Genomic DNA, 15,001 nt, shown 5'->3' on the forward strand with positions numbered 1-15,001 from the left:
CTGCTGAAATGTGCATTTAGCTGATAATTTTAACATCTATTCCTATGCCTTGCTTATTGAAGTTAATGATGAGCGAGTCAATATATGTCATCTTTGGCTTTTTCCCGTTAGGGGTCGCTACAACGAAACGTCACACTCACTGACAATTCGCATGTTGACATTTGGCACGTGTTTTACGCCAGATGCCATTCTTGACATAACCCTGACTCGAAGCCGGGCCGCAACGGCAAGACCGCTGCACCCTAACAACTAGTCTATCAGATGAGTAAGTCAATAGTAGATTAAAATCCCAAGTCCCAACAAAATATGATATTTTATTGCTTTTTACAAAGTAAGCAAACCATAAACTGAGCTGTGGTGTCCTATTTTTGTCAGTGATGGGTGGCATTGACTGTCAGCATCAGTGACTTTAATCAGTTTTTGCAAAACCACCACCTGTTGTCAGTATCAATTGATTTTGCACTTCTGGGGAGAAAGTCCAGAATCATTGTAATGTGACCATTCTGACTATAGCTCATGCTATTTGAGGAATGCAGCTGTGGCTAAAACATACACTTGGGAAATGCATGGGGGTATATTTGCAGCACTAAATTTCAGCTAACTTGGTTTGTTTTTATGTATGAGAATGTGGGTCACCATAGATTTAGCATATGGGCATGCATGCATGCAATTTATAAGGTTGAAAAATATAACCTACAACACGGTCTGTTAACTACTGTACAAGTCTGTTGTGGATTTCTTTTTGATTAATCCACATGAATTTTAGATCCACATATGTTCACTTTTCTTGACACATGCAATCAATACTTTATTATCCCCAAGGGACAATTTGTTGTACAGCCAGTAGCAATCACATCCAATAACACCACAGATAACACAAATACCCACAGACACAGAAATGATAAAAATAAACAAAAATGGTGCCAGCACGGGGCTTCTTCTTTGATAATCATATAGAACCATATGAGGCTACAACCATTAGTAAATAACTTCAAGTATTTAAAAAGCCAATGGCAGCTGGGACAAAGCAGTTTTTAGATCCTTTTGTCTGGCATGTCTGCAACCAGAAAGCAAAAACACTGATCTTGACTTGTTAAACAAAGGGTGGCTCAGGTCTGCAGGAATTGATTTCGCCTTCTTCAAGGTTCTGGTCCTATACAGTTCGCAGATATCGGTCAGGTCTATACTTACTATCTTTTTTGCAGGCTTTGATGATGCTTTGTAGTGTGCTCCTGATAAATGCCTTTGTTTGCTGTTTAATACCGCTTTGCCACCAAAAGAACTGTGTATACACGGGTTTTTTATACCCGGCTAAACCGGCCTTTAACTGGCTTCTGATGGCATTCCCACTGCCAACCGACCCATCTTGGCTCTCCTGTAGATGAGCTTCTTTCCCCTCTGGTACGTCATATTTGATGCCATCACATTGGTGATGTCAAATGTCTGCACCAGTACACAGATTTGTAAACAAAGCAGCATGGAAGCTAGTGAGATAGTCAGAATTATTTCTTCTTATTTACAAGTATAGAAATTCAATATAGACTGAACCATGTTAGAACATTGATTGAACAAAGACAGATGGAATTTATGAGATGGCTGATAACAACATGTATGTCATTCTGGGTTTAGCTGAGTTTGGCTTTCCAAGCTGAGGCAAAGCGGATAATGGCACATATTGATTGTACTGTGGAAATCATGTATCTACAAGCATCACATCTTTCCAAGCTAAAAACAGAGCTCTGTATTCAGCTTTATGACAATACATTTTCACATTAGCCAATTCAGCTACTAGCTTTCTGACAGACAGGAAGTAGCAGGTGAGGCTGGGGAAAACCACATCCTGCACCCGGATAATAAGCACAGGTGGCCCCCAGGGATGTGTGCTCTCCCCTCTGCTGTTTTCACTCTACACCAACGACTGCATCTCCAAGGATCCCTCTGTCAATCTCCTAAAGTTTGCTGATGATACAACGGTCACTGGTCTCATCTGAGACGGCGACGAGTCAGCCTACAGACGGAAGGTTGAGCAACTGGTCCTGTGGTGTAGCCGCAACAACCTGGAGCTGAACACGCTCAAAACAGTGGAGATGACAGTGGACTTCAGGAAGAACCCACCCCACCCCACCCTGATTCTGATCAGTTCAATTTTTTTTGTGTAGCACTAAATCAAAACAACACCAAAATCGTCTTCAGGCGCTTCACACAATAAGTTCTAGACCTTGCTGTATTATAGAAAAAATTCCAACAAATCCCTTTGAGCAGCACTTGGCGACTGTGGGGAGGAGGGGAGGAAAAACTCCCTTTAAGAAAAAGGCAGTCACTGGCTCTTGGGGGGTGGCCTTCTGCCTAGACCAGTTGTGGTGAGTGGATAGAGGAGAGGGAGTGAAAAGTATCAAGTAACAGCAAACAAACCAACAAACAAATGCTGGGCAGATTGATGTGCTGGTGACTGCTCATCAGAAACATAAAGCTCTAGAGCTCTAGAATACCTGCAGAATGGTACAGGGAGAGCGAGAGAGAGAGGGAGAGAGACCACAAAATATGGGAGAGAGGAGATATTAAGTTAATGACATGCAGTGATGGCATATAAGTGCATGGAGAGTGAGGAGAGGTGAGATGCAGTGTGTTTTTAATGTTTTTTATGGTTTATCCAAGTAAAAAAAAATACTAGCGTTTTCTCATGACATAATGGAACATTTAACCCTTAAGGTTTTTTTTATTCAAATAGAGGTAAAAAAAAAATTAATTGCCACCAGCAAAAATGTTGTAAATTCATTAATAATGCTCATGGGGTTTTCACTTTCTAACAAGCCATCTTATGTGCACTTATAAATTACAGTACATGCTGTATGTGTTCATATGTAATGTAAAGTTTAGTTAGTTAGTTTAGCCTGCAGTTGTACATTTTGAAACATTTCATTTCAAGTAAGTGGTTACAACCACCCAAATAATTTTTCACAATCTTGCAGCCCAAATGATATTATTAGTATCAGCAAATAGCTGATCTCTAACTGCTTGCGAAAGCTTGAACATTGCTTATAAAACTACTAGTAGCAACTTATAAACCTTAAACCAATATGTAAACCAACTTATAAATCAACCAGTTAGACATATTAGAAAATAGTCTTGAATGTTGTCTGTGGTGCTGATAGCATTAAAGCGTTAAACAGAAATATTCAATTAAGCTACATTTTCAGAAGCAGCTTGTTTCATATAAATTTGACTAGTGCTGCATAAAGATTTCATTTTCTCGTTTATAGTTTTTTACTCTGCATGTAAACACTCACATACACACACTCACAGGGGATAGTGGCTGTAAGGAAGGATTTATAGGGTCTGCCTGTGTTCCCAGCAGTAGGCTGATTGGAAGGGCCGGCTGTATTTGTTAAGGTAATGGGTCCTAGGTGAGTTAATTCACTGGGTACATTCTCCATGCTCTGTCAACTCAGGAGTACTGTGATGGAGAAAGGAATTGCTACCATTGCTGAGGGGGAAGGTTTCTGGCACTCCCCCAAATCCCCTCAGCCTTGCTCTGTCTCTTCCAGCTCCACCTGACAGTGATTATCAGGCAAGCCATGAGCAAACAAGCCCCATATGGAGTGTCTATAGTGGAGTTGAGGCTGGAGCCTGGGGAGCCCTACTCCACCTCCTTCAGAGAGAAGAGGCCTGAGCATACACAGCTAATTAAGTCTTAACAAGCAGCCCCGGGTTAGCACGAGCCTGCTAAATGCCACCGAGGCCCTTGGAATTGTGTCCTGCAAATTGGATAAATCTCCTCGAAGCTTTCCTTCATATGATAAAGTTGCATTAGCATATCTCTGTTTCACCATCTTAGAGGTAAGTCCGGGATCTGGCAAGCAGTCACACTTCTTCAGCGGGAGTGTGTGATCCTGGCAGACAGAATGGGGCTTTAACTTTAACACATTACCTTGGACCTTGACGTGATTGTAGATTTTATTCATTGGTCACAAAGTGTGTCTTTAAGGGCTGGGTCCGGGGAGATATTTTCTCACAGCATGAAGCTCGATAGGAAATGTGTGGACTTCTTTGGAACAAATCATTATTTCTGTCCACAACAGACATCCTGCCCTTGTCTGCCCTCCCTCTGCTCCCTCTATAACTCTCCCACACTGTGACCAGCATCTAACCCTCACTCCCTTTTTGTTGTGTGCTATTTTCACACATTTCAAATACCGCAGTTTATTACTAAAAAAATATTACATCATTAATGATGTGTACAAACACACGCTCCCATACCTCCACAGCACTGGCTATCCAAACTCTCATTTGCTAATGAAAAGCAAACACCCATGAACAGAGCTCCTTCCTTGTTATCTCTCATCTGGGAGTCACTTAATCAACAAGTTCTCCAACCTAAACAACAATATGTGCTGCTTGTTCCTACCTTGTAATACAACCTGCAGGATCCTCCCAGCTTACTGGGCCTTGTCAACATGGAAATAATTATAAATACACAGTACAGTTAAGGAAAGATTATAGTTTCATTTAGGCTTAGGGTAGTTTTAGGAACGGAAATTAGGTTTAGAAAAACTGTGGTTTAGGATAAAATATCCTTCATTGTCACTGTTACAATAACCAACATACAGTTAAGACTGTGGGATGGTCATGGATAAAAACTGAACACCAGTCTCCTGTAGAAAATGTCCTGTGTTTTTTGACCCAACCAACCACTTCAACCCTCTCTTAATCTGGACTTTGCCTTTCTCTATTCTATGGCACCTAACTTCCTCCTTTGTTTATATTATAATTACTGCACTCACTATACAGTAGGTCACCAAACACTTTACTGTTGGTCATAATAACCTGCTGGTACAAATGACATATAAAGTTGTTTTTACAGGACAGTCAGTGTCTCCAGATGCTCAGCTCAATCATGGTTCTTCTATTCATTCTGCTGGTTAAGGCTGTAAAGAAGTTGTCTGATATGATAAAATCCTGGCTCCATTCCAAACACACTAAACTTAGACTCCAGCACTGCCTTAGGCCATACACACTTTGTGATACTTAAATCCTATGGAACCAACTCCCAGTCTCAGTTCGGGAGGCAGACACCCTCTCTACCTTTAAGATTAGACTTAAGACGTTCCTTTTTGATAAAGCTTATAGTTAGGGCTAGATCAGGTGACCCTGAGCCTTCCCTTAGTTATGCTGCTATAGGCCTAGGCTGCTGGGGTTCTATATGCCACCATTACACATTACTAACTTTGTGTCTCCTCTCTCCCTGTAGTGTGTCCTCTCTCTCCCTGTACTTTTCTGCAGGTTGCCCTGGCTGGTTGCACTGGAGCTCTATGTTTCTGATGAGCAGTCACCAGCCACATCAACCTGACCAGTGTTTGATTGTTTGTTGTGTCTTGTTGCTTTTCTTTTCTCTCTCCTCTATCCACTCACCCCAACAGGTCGAGGCAGAAGGCCGCCCACCAAGAGCCGGGGTCTGTCTGAGGTTTCTTCCATTAAAGGGAGTTTTTCCTTCCCACTGTCACCAAATGCTTGCTCAAGGGGGATTTATTGGCTTTTCCCTCTGTAATAAGCCTACAGCATATACTATGCAAGTGGCCTATGCTGTTGTGAGCACCTCTCCTTGTTGAGGTCTGCATTGCCATGATGTGTAGTTACAGTTCTGGAGAGGTGCATTTCAGGCTACGAAGTAGGGTACGAAGCTATGTGTTACCTACGGTGTAAATTCAACACAGAACTATAAATCAAGCCTATGTGTGTATGTAAGTTTGTGCACAACAAAGGATAATGATAATAATAATACTTCTGATAATAAAACTATCTTTTGCACATGCTACTTCAAGTGTTTTGATGTTTAAAAACACATTTCCACTGTTAGGTATTTTTAGTCAGATATAAATTGGATAGATACTTTATGTATTAGAAATGTTTAGTGGAGATAGGATGTCTAGTTAGACTGTTAAATGCTTAGGCATGCTTATGAGTTTCTACAGGGTACATCTGGTCAAGGATAACTAGAGAGAAGAGTTGATGACTGTCAGCAGACAGGATGTTTAATATTATTATTATGACGTGTATAACTGTAGCCTTAGCCATAATATGTTCTTATGTTTAAGTCACGACATGTTACTAGAGGTCGTGAGAATGTTTTCTGCCTGCGTGCAGTTTGGAGGTGCAAGATACCTGAGCGTGTAATGTTAATTTTACCTGTGATCCTTTGAATAAATCAGCACTGTTTTGAAGTTACTTGGACTGCCTCGCCTCTCAGAGTCCGTATGGTAAAAAGTACTGGATACAACACCACCAACTTCCAAAGATTATGTGCACTATATCAAACTAGCTGTAACTCACTCTGAGTTCATTAAATATAATTATGAATGTTATTATTATGTGCATTATTTCAGAACTGTGTTGAGTTTTGAAAGATTTTAGCCTCTGCATCAAAAGTTCGGCTTAGAAAAGCCAGATTCAATATGTGTGACATATTTTAGAGTGCTACTAGACAACTATTCAGATAGTTACTTCAGTAAGAACAACAATACTGTGGTTCAAAAATACCCCTGCATGCAAAATATTAAGAGTAAAAAAGGCAAATGTAATGTAATTTAATGTAGTTAAAATGTGAAGAATAAAACTACTCATTATGCAGCACAATGGCCGTTAGGTTAATTTTTATTGATATTTTATTAAAAGATTGTGATTAATAATACATTCATCTGTAATAAGCATTTTAATGTTACAAGGATAAACTACATGCATAATTGCACAATGACTGTTGACTGCTGCACATACTGCTCCCATGCAGCATACATTCTCTATTATATTCTTATATCTTTTTATTATATTGCTGCATTTGCTGCTTAAAGTGCCTTAGATTTTGTGTTACTTATTTATCTACTTTATATTTCATTTGTATTTTATGGCATTCATATGGATGGAAGTAAGAATTTCATTGTATGGGGAAACACGTTTCCTAACTGTGCATATGACAAATAAACACTTTGAACTTGAACTTGAACTACTTGTTTTCATTTTGGGCAGTTTAATAGTTGGTGATATGGTTTATGAGGCCCCCCTTTTTTCTGTGTAAAACTGATATATATCTTTCCAATAAATATATTAGAGTAAAAAGTGCATCTCAAATACAGAGAAGATGTACAGGCTAATAGGTCTAATGTCTAAATCACCTCACAACTGCATTTGTAGCCTATATGTAAGCACCTAAAACCATATTGCAGAATTGATAGTCATAGCACTGGACACAGGAAGGCATTAAGGATAACCACCTTTATTGGCCAAGTATGTTACACACAAGGAATTTGTTTCCGATAGAGAACCGAGGCAGCCATCTGTGGAGCCAACTCAACTGATGGCTCTAACCATCGAGGGTTCAATGTCTTGCCCAAGGACATGTGCACTGCAGGCACCGAGATTCGAACCTCAGACCCTCCGGCTGGGAGATGACTGCTCTACCCACTGAACACAGTCGCACCTGCAAGCCTTTAAAGAAACGTTATAGGAAAAATCTGACCAGAGCAGAGATGGAAAAAGAATACCATTCAACGCAAACGGATTACTGTCAAATCAGTACAGAGGCTCTGTAAGCACGTTAACACTGATATGAGTGCTCTACTGCTGTGTGTGCGGTGCTGTTTAGTCTTTGCCTTGTGCAATTACACCTCCCGCTGAGCTCTATGCACGCGTTAAACGAAACATTAGCACCTCATTTAAAAAATAAAACAGCTTTTCACAAGGACAGACAGCTCCCTGGGTAGTCTTATCGTGCGCAAATTAGCCAATTTACCAAACTGGTCCCTCTGTCACAGAAACAATCATCTGGAGCTAGACGCGCTCTCGCCCTGCTTAGTGTGTGTTACTATTATTATGACAGTATACAAGACTCTGTGTTAAGGGAAGTTACAGGCCTGTGAGCAGAACGTTTAGTCTCTGAGGTGTTTATGAAAATGATATTCTGACTAACAGTGGTTTATGTACTTATGATATACTGTTACAAAAGTATTGATTTAATGGTGGAAATAGGTTCTGGGGAACCCATTATATATTAATCTGCACCTCAACTTTTGTGTTTTTTCACAGAAACAGTTGGCCTATGTCATCCCGGTCACTGTCCTGTATTTCGGCGACATTTTAGGTTAAAAATAAAATTAAATAAAACAATTTAAAGAACTTGACTAGCACATGGGAGGCACCACCCCTGAAGCTCTGTGATTGGAGCAGCGGCTCTGAGGGTGTAGCAAGGCAGGCTGAGGTATATATTGGCACCGCTTCGCCTCCAAGCTGATGATTTGTATGGGAACCAGGACCAAGGTGGGACGAGCAGATGTAACGCAGTCGCTGTGTTTTGAAGAAAGAAAGGAGGGCCACATTTTTCTATTTATAGCGATCGGCTGACAGCACTTTGTTTACGGATACTGGGAGCAGCTTCCATAAGAAGAGAGAATCTCCTCTCAGCCATCTTGAGTGCTGCTCGCCACCCTGAAGGCTGTTTTGTCCTCTCCTCCTCCTCCTCCTCCTCAGCCGAAAGTAAACAAGGCTTGCACATTGCTTGCAACTCTGTGCAAGATCCTGAGAGAAGCGAGATGGGTTCACAGCGCAACATCTAGTCGTACCAGAGACAAAAGCAGACAGTTCAGAGGATTTATTGTTGTTTATACAATTGCAGATGAGGGGGATACCACACGCTGGAGAGATGGACCTGCTTGGGATTTACCTGTTCCTCTCAGTCGCTCTCCTACCCCGATCCAGCTGCACCACGGCCAAGGAGATCACCTGCCAAGAGATAACCGTGCCCCTGTGTAAGGGGATCGGCTACAACTATACCTACATGCCTAATCAGTTTAACCACGATACGCAGGACGAGGCGGGACTGGAGGTGCACCAGTTCTGGCCTCTGGTTGAGATCCAGTGTTCACCGGACCTGAAGTTCTTTCTGTGCAGCATGTACACACCGATCTGCCTGGAAGACTACAAAAAACCCCTCCCGCCGTGCCGGAGCGTGTGTGAGAGAGCCCGGACTGGCTGTGCTCCTCTCATGAGGCAGTACGGCTTTCCCTGGCCGGACAGGATGAAGTGTGACTTGCTGCCGGTGCAAGGCAACCCTGACACGCTGTGCATGGACTACAACAGGACCGACTCCACAACAGTCTCCCCTGTCCTCTCAAAACCCACCAGCCATCCCGGTAAGGGTTACAATCCACCTAAAAATAAGCCCAGCAGACCCGGCGTGCCTGGGAAATACAAGCCGCCGGGTGCTCCGTGTGAGCCCGGATGCAAGTGTCTGGAGCCCATGGTACCAGTGAACACAGGCCGGCACCCCCTGTACAACCGTGTCAAAACGGGACAGATTACTAACTGCGCCATGCCGTGCCACAACCCCTATTTTACGCACAATGAGAGAGCTTTCACCGCCTTTTGGATTGGACTTTGGTCAGTGTTGTGTTTTGTGTCAACTTTTGCCACCGTTGCCACTTTCCTCATCGACATGGAGCGCTTCAAATATCCAGAGAGACCCATAATCTTCCTCTCAGCCTGTTACATGTTTGTTTCAATCGGCTACATTGTCAGACTAGTCGCTGGACACGAGAAAGTGGCGTGCAACCGGGAGTTTGACCTGGAGCACATTCACTATGAGACCACCGGCCCAGCACTCTGCACTGTAGTCTTCCTCTTAATTTACTTTTTCGGCATGGCCAGCTCTATCTGGTGGGTCATCCTGTCTCTGACCTGGTTTCTTGCAGCTGGGATGAAATGGGGCAACGAGGCGATCGCCAGTTACTCCCAATACTTCCACCTGGCCGCCTGGCTCATCCCCAGCATGAAGTCCATTGTGGTTCTGGCGCTGAGCTCTGTGGATGGAGACTCTGTGGCAGGCATCTGCTACGTGGGGAACCAAAACCTTGACAACCTGCGAGGCTTTGTTCTGGCCCCTTTGGTGATTTATTTATTCATAGGCACTATGTTTCTCCTGGCCGGATTTGTGTCTCTGTTCAGGATCCGCAGCGTCATAAAACAAGGTGGCACAAAAACGGACAAACTAGAGAAGCTGATGATTAGAATAGGCATCTTCACAGTGCTCTATACCGTGCCAGCAACGATTATAGTCGCCTGTTACTTTTACGAGCAGCACAACAGGCAGAGCTGGGAGATCACACACAACTGCTCCAACTGTTTATTAGAGCGGGACCGTCGGAGCCCGGACTACGCAGTTTTTATGCTCAAGTACTTTATGTGCCTTCTAGTAGGCATCACGTCCGGAGTTTGGATCTGGTCTGGTAAAACCCTGGACTCTTGGAGGACTTTCTGCACCAGGTGCTGCTGGGGCAGTAAAGGCACCAGCGGCTCTATGTACAGCGACGTGAGCACCGGACTGACGTGGAGGTCAGGCACGGCCAGCTCCGTGTCTTGCCCTAAGCAGATGCCATTGTCCCAGGTTTGAATGAGAAAACAAAAGCAGCTTATGAAGACTGCTAATTATTTGGGGGATAACCCATTACCCTCTGTCTTAAGCAATTTGCATAGTAATGAACTACTGCTGAGGCATCCCCCTCCTTTACTCCCAAACATTTACACACACCTCTATGAGGAGAACTGGTTGAAACAGTGCACCTGGCATTCACACAGGTAACTTCCTCACTCTTTAGGTACAGGTATTGGGGCTTTTAAAAGAAACTGGGCATTAGCTACTTGTAGGTAGAGAGAGTTTTAATTGCAAAAAGCATTTGGGTTTTTTAATTATCATTTTTTCTACATAGTGCCAGATAACGTTGTATACTTCAGTCACATCAAAGATAGTTCAAAATAAGCCTAAATAGTGCCTAAGTATTTTACGGGTCATTCATTTTGTAATTTCAAATGTATTTATAAAGCATATGTAAAAACGTGTATTTGTGCATAAAGAGGTTTATAAGTTAATTGTAAATTTGTACAAAGTATAGATCTCTTTTTTGAGAAAGCAAATATGACCTTTATTTTGACAATAAAACATTTGATAAATCTTGAGGTCTGTGTAACTTTGCAGTATTATCACACACAAGGGAGAGTTTTCTGTTTCCCCAGCTTGTACAGGCATATTTTGTGGTTCCTGTGGTCACCTTGTTAAGGATGGAAGCAGCAATAGCAGCTTTGAGAGTTCTGGCTAAAAAGGAAGCCCTTTTAACCATCAGAGACTGGTAATTAGAGGCAGGGGTTGAGCTGGAGCATCTCCCTAATTGTTAAAGTCCTCTTCATATGCCCGCCGATGCCTGCTTTCTTAATTTAGTACAAGAGGGAATGAGTGAATGGGGGTATAAATGCAGGGAACTGACTCTTTTCATCTGCAGAAACTTTGATCTTTCTTTTTTAACAGCCTAGAATAAAGGTGGTGTGTATTAGGAGTGTCTGTGTGATGTGCCAGGGTTCCCCCTAAATGTCGCCATTTGGATGATTTGATGGATGTCCTACAACTGAAAGAGCATTTTGGAACCCCGTCTCTTTTTCTTGGGTTTGTCAGAGCTGAAACCTGCCAGAGCCCCTGCATCTTGTGTGTGTGTGTATGTGTATGTGTTTCTCGCAAACCCTGAATTGAAACATCTTCTCCCCAGGCTCAAGCTGTGTCGGCGAGTGCAGGGACCTTGACATGAATGATATTGAAATACCAATGAAAGCCCCACAGGTGGTCTGTTCATGTGATCTCACATCTTAGGGCCTCCTAATCAAGGCATTTTTGCTACAAATGTATCTGGTTTGGTCCCAATTAACCCAATGTGCTGGCATAAGATGATACACTGTAACCCACTGTAGAAATGCCTTTGATTTATTGGTCAATGGTGACAGTGGGCTTTGTGCTGACTGCTTTGTTCCTGATTTATTCCTTTATACTCAGACTGTAGATGTGAACCTGAAAGCCTCTTTTCAGTGTCATAAAGGCATGCATCTATTGGGAGGGTAAACCAGCCATATGAAACTTACATCTCTGATGTCAGTGAAGGTACAAAGCAATGAATATCCAAGTCATAACAAAAATGTACTGGGTCTTAACTCCACCTGATGATCAACAGTTATGAGTACAATAAGATTTGTGTGAAGGTCAAGTTTTGGAGTTTTAATCATATTGTTTGGTTGCAAGTGTTAAATAAGTTCATAAACATTTATATATTGCACTACTCTCAGCTTGGTAAAGACCCTACATACAAGTTCATCGGATCATTTGGTGGTGTACTACAATCAAATAGTCACATTTGCACTCACACCATCTTGCAGCATAATTGCTTTTGTGATGTTTACCTGCAAACACCTTAGGCAGGCAGTGTGTAGCTCCAGCTCTGACTACCAGCATCACAGCAGTGATGTTAATGTGCAGCCCCATCTAGTGGTAGCCTAACTGCAGCACTGCACACCCCCCACATATTCCCTTCAACATACTGTACCTGCTGGAGACTACAGTGAAATTCCTTTCCTAAGGCTATGAAACATTTAAGAATGATGCCATTTAATCCTTTATTGTAGAGTCGTATAGTGCACAAGTATAGGACCACACTGCAGAAATATTTGGCGTTGGAAGATGTGTTGAAGCAGCAGGTTAGTAAGTGGGACTTTGTGAAAAAAAAGGTATTTATAAGCAAAAATATTTATAAAAAAAATAAGGAAAAGTGAATCCTGGGAAATTCGACTGGACAAAAGGAAAAACAGCCTCCTAAAAGCTACCTTCTACTCTGTCCCACTACTCACCAGTGGCCTTCTTAGACTGGTCTAAATGGAACCTGCCACCTGATCAGGTAGGTTTACTATGAGTTAAACTGATATATGACTTTAAATCATACAAAGTAGCAAACAAAGCAGTCATTGATCTTTTCTTAGTTACTGATGACACCACAAGTCATCTGAAGGAACCCTTACACACTCCCACAAACCAGCTGTATTAGAATGTTATTTACTGCAGAACCATTTCAATATGTCCAGCCCCTCGCTGCTAACAGGACTGAATGACTCACATTATCACAGCAGGGCCAAAGTTCATGAACACATCATTTTGTGAGACACAAACCACTTGATCAAACTCATGTTATTTGTGACTGACTGATAAGTTAACTGCATAAACTTGAACCAACATAGGGATTTAAGACACACATTTATGAGAACATATTACAATAAACCAGCTGTCAGTAAGAGCCAGGAGGTCACCCTCACCATATAGGTGTCTCTGTCTCAGCTGATCAGTGTAGTGAGTACATGTACTGTGTGCACAAATACAGACCATGTACATGTATGTGAATCACTGAGGCTTGGGCACCATTAATGTTGATAAGTGAGCTATCCATTCCTATGATCATTTTATTTTATGTATTTGACTGATTGAATGAAAACCCATTACAAAAACTTGAGATTAATTGATTTGTTAGCAGATATAAATATTATACTGTATATAATCAGGATCCAATATCTCTGCAGGGTCACAACACTGTATATACATTTCACTTCCGCAGAACCTCTTCCCATATCCACCACACCCAGGGGCATTTTTGTTATGTTTTGTTTGTCTCCTGTTTTTAACAACTTGAATTTACATCGGTTCAACCTTCTCGTAGCTCCGGTGCAGTCTAATTTTAATGTCTTTCACTGTACTGGATTATAAATTATATGTAGGCTTCCTTTTTAGCACTTTACTATAAAATGCCATAACATTTTAAAAACTCATAACAAACTTTTAACAAACTCAGGTAAAAATATTTTACAAGTAGTAATTTGATATTGTTGACATCATTAAACCAACAGAGACACTATGCATGGAAAGGATGGTAGAGATGGCTATATATATATATGAGAGGTTTTAGGCAACAAATGAACAAACAAATAAATAATAGATAAACAAGAAAGAAAATGTTCAAATCAGAAAACATTTGCTTGAACATGTTTTTCTAATAGACCCAGTCCACAAGCACTCCCCATCAGTGTTATGCTAAGTTTCATAGTTTTTTTTTTAAACTAAATGTTAATGTCCTGTCCAAATATAAATACTTTCTTAATAATACATATCTACAAATATAATAAACAATGTATAAAAGCTTTGCTATTACATTATTACTCACAATGATACTGTAAAATTGAAAACACTGAACAGTCCCATCTAGGCCCAGTCACACCATCTCATATACGACCCCAAATATTACCATTACACATAGACCTACATATTTAGTATAAAAATATTTAATAGCCTATACCTTTTAAAAAGGTATAGGCTATCATATAGGCCTACATCTTCCAAAGCTTTCACTCATTTTTTTATTATGACTATTTACACCATGTGACCAGCCGATGTCGCCAGTAAAGGTTGATTTAAATGTTTAAAAAAAAAACTAGGCTGAACACTACAAACAAAACGTTTCAGTAATTTTAGCTCACTGAGCTAAAACAACAGTGACCTGCTGAAAACATGAAGCTGCTTTTATCTTCTGTCTGTAATCAAGTAGCCATTGTCAGGTTTTATCTGACACTTTAGCAGGAGTAACTAGGGGTCGGAGCTGAGCTGAACTTCTAGTGACCGCGAGAAGATGTGGGATCGCGAGAATACATAAGGTGATTGTTGAGGTAAATGGTGGCGGAGACAAACAGAATCAGGGAATTTATTTGATCAACCAGGACCAGTATGATAGCAGAATGAAGGAGGACAGCCAGGACCAGTATGATAGCAGAATGAAGGAGGACAACCAGGACCAGGATAATAGTAGAATGAAGGAGGACAGCCAGGACCAGAATGTGGATTATCAGGACCTCTGTATAGTTCAAATAAAGGAGGAGAACCTGGACCCATATTTCGTCGATCAGGACCACTATAAAAGTGGAATTAAAGAGGAGAACCGGGACTCTGATTTTACTGACCAGGATCACGACAAGAGCAGAATAAAGGAGGAAACCCAGAACTCGGATTTCATCGAACAGGACGAATATATTAGCGAGATAAAGGAGGAGAACCAGATTCAAGATTTCATCGCCCAGGACCACCGGATCAATGAGACCACCCAAACTGACA

At 41.5% G+C, this 15,001-nt stretch overlaps 2 protein-coding genes across 2 annotated transcripts in view; both read left to right on the plus strand.

Moving 5' to 3' along the window:
- The first annotated feature begins 8,303 nt into the window (after positions 1 to 8,303).
- On the plus strand, positions 8,304 to 10,934 carry fzd8a (frizzled class receptor 8a). Its single transcript, XM_020608984.1, has one exon. It carries the CDS (start codon positions 8,660 to 8,662, stop codon positions 10,430 to 10,432), a length of 1,773 nt encoding a protein of 590 aa, XP_020464640.1. The 5' UTR covers positions 8,304 to 8,659; the 3' UTR covers positions 10,433 to 10,934.
- Positions 10,935 to 14,628: 3,694 nt separating this feature from the next.
- LOC109965138 (gastrula zinc finger protein XlCGF26.1-like) overlaps positions 14,629 to 15,001 on the plus strand; it is a 10,740-nt gene continuing 10,367 nt past the window's right edge. The window contains exon 1 of the mRNA XM_020608929.1: positions 14,629 to 14,961. Within this exon, the coding sequence (XP_020464585.1) occupies positions 14,629 to 14,961 (333 nt within the window). The remainder of the gene's footprint in view (positions 14,962 to 15,001) is intronic.

The sequence above is a fragment of the Monopterus albus genome, unplaced genomic scaffold, assembly GCF_001952655.1.
Source record: "Monopterus albus unplaced genomic scaffold, M_albus_1.0 scaffold96.1, whole genome shotgun sequence".
Classification (NCBI taxonomy): domain Eukaryota; kingdom Metazoa; phylum Chordata; class Actinopteri; order Synbranchiformes; family Synbranchidae; genus Monopterus; species Monopterus albus.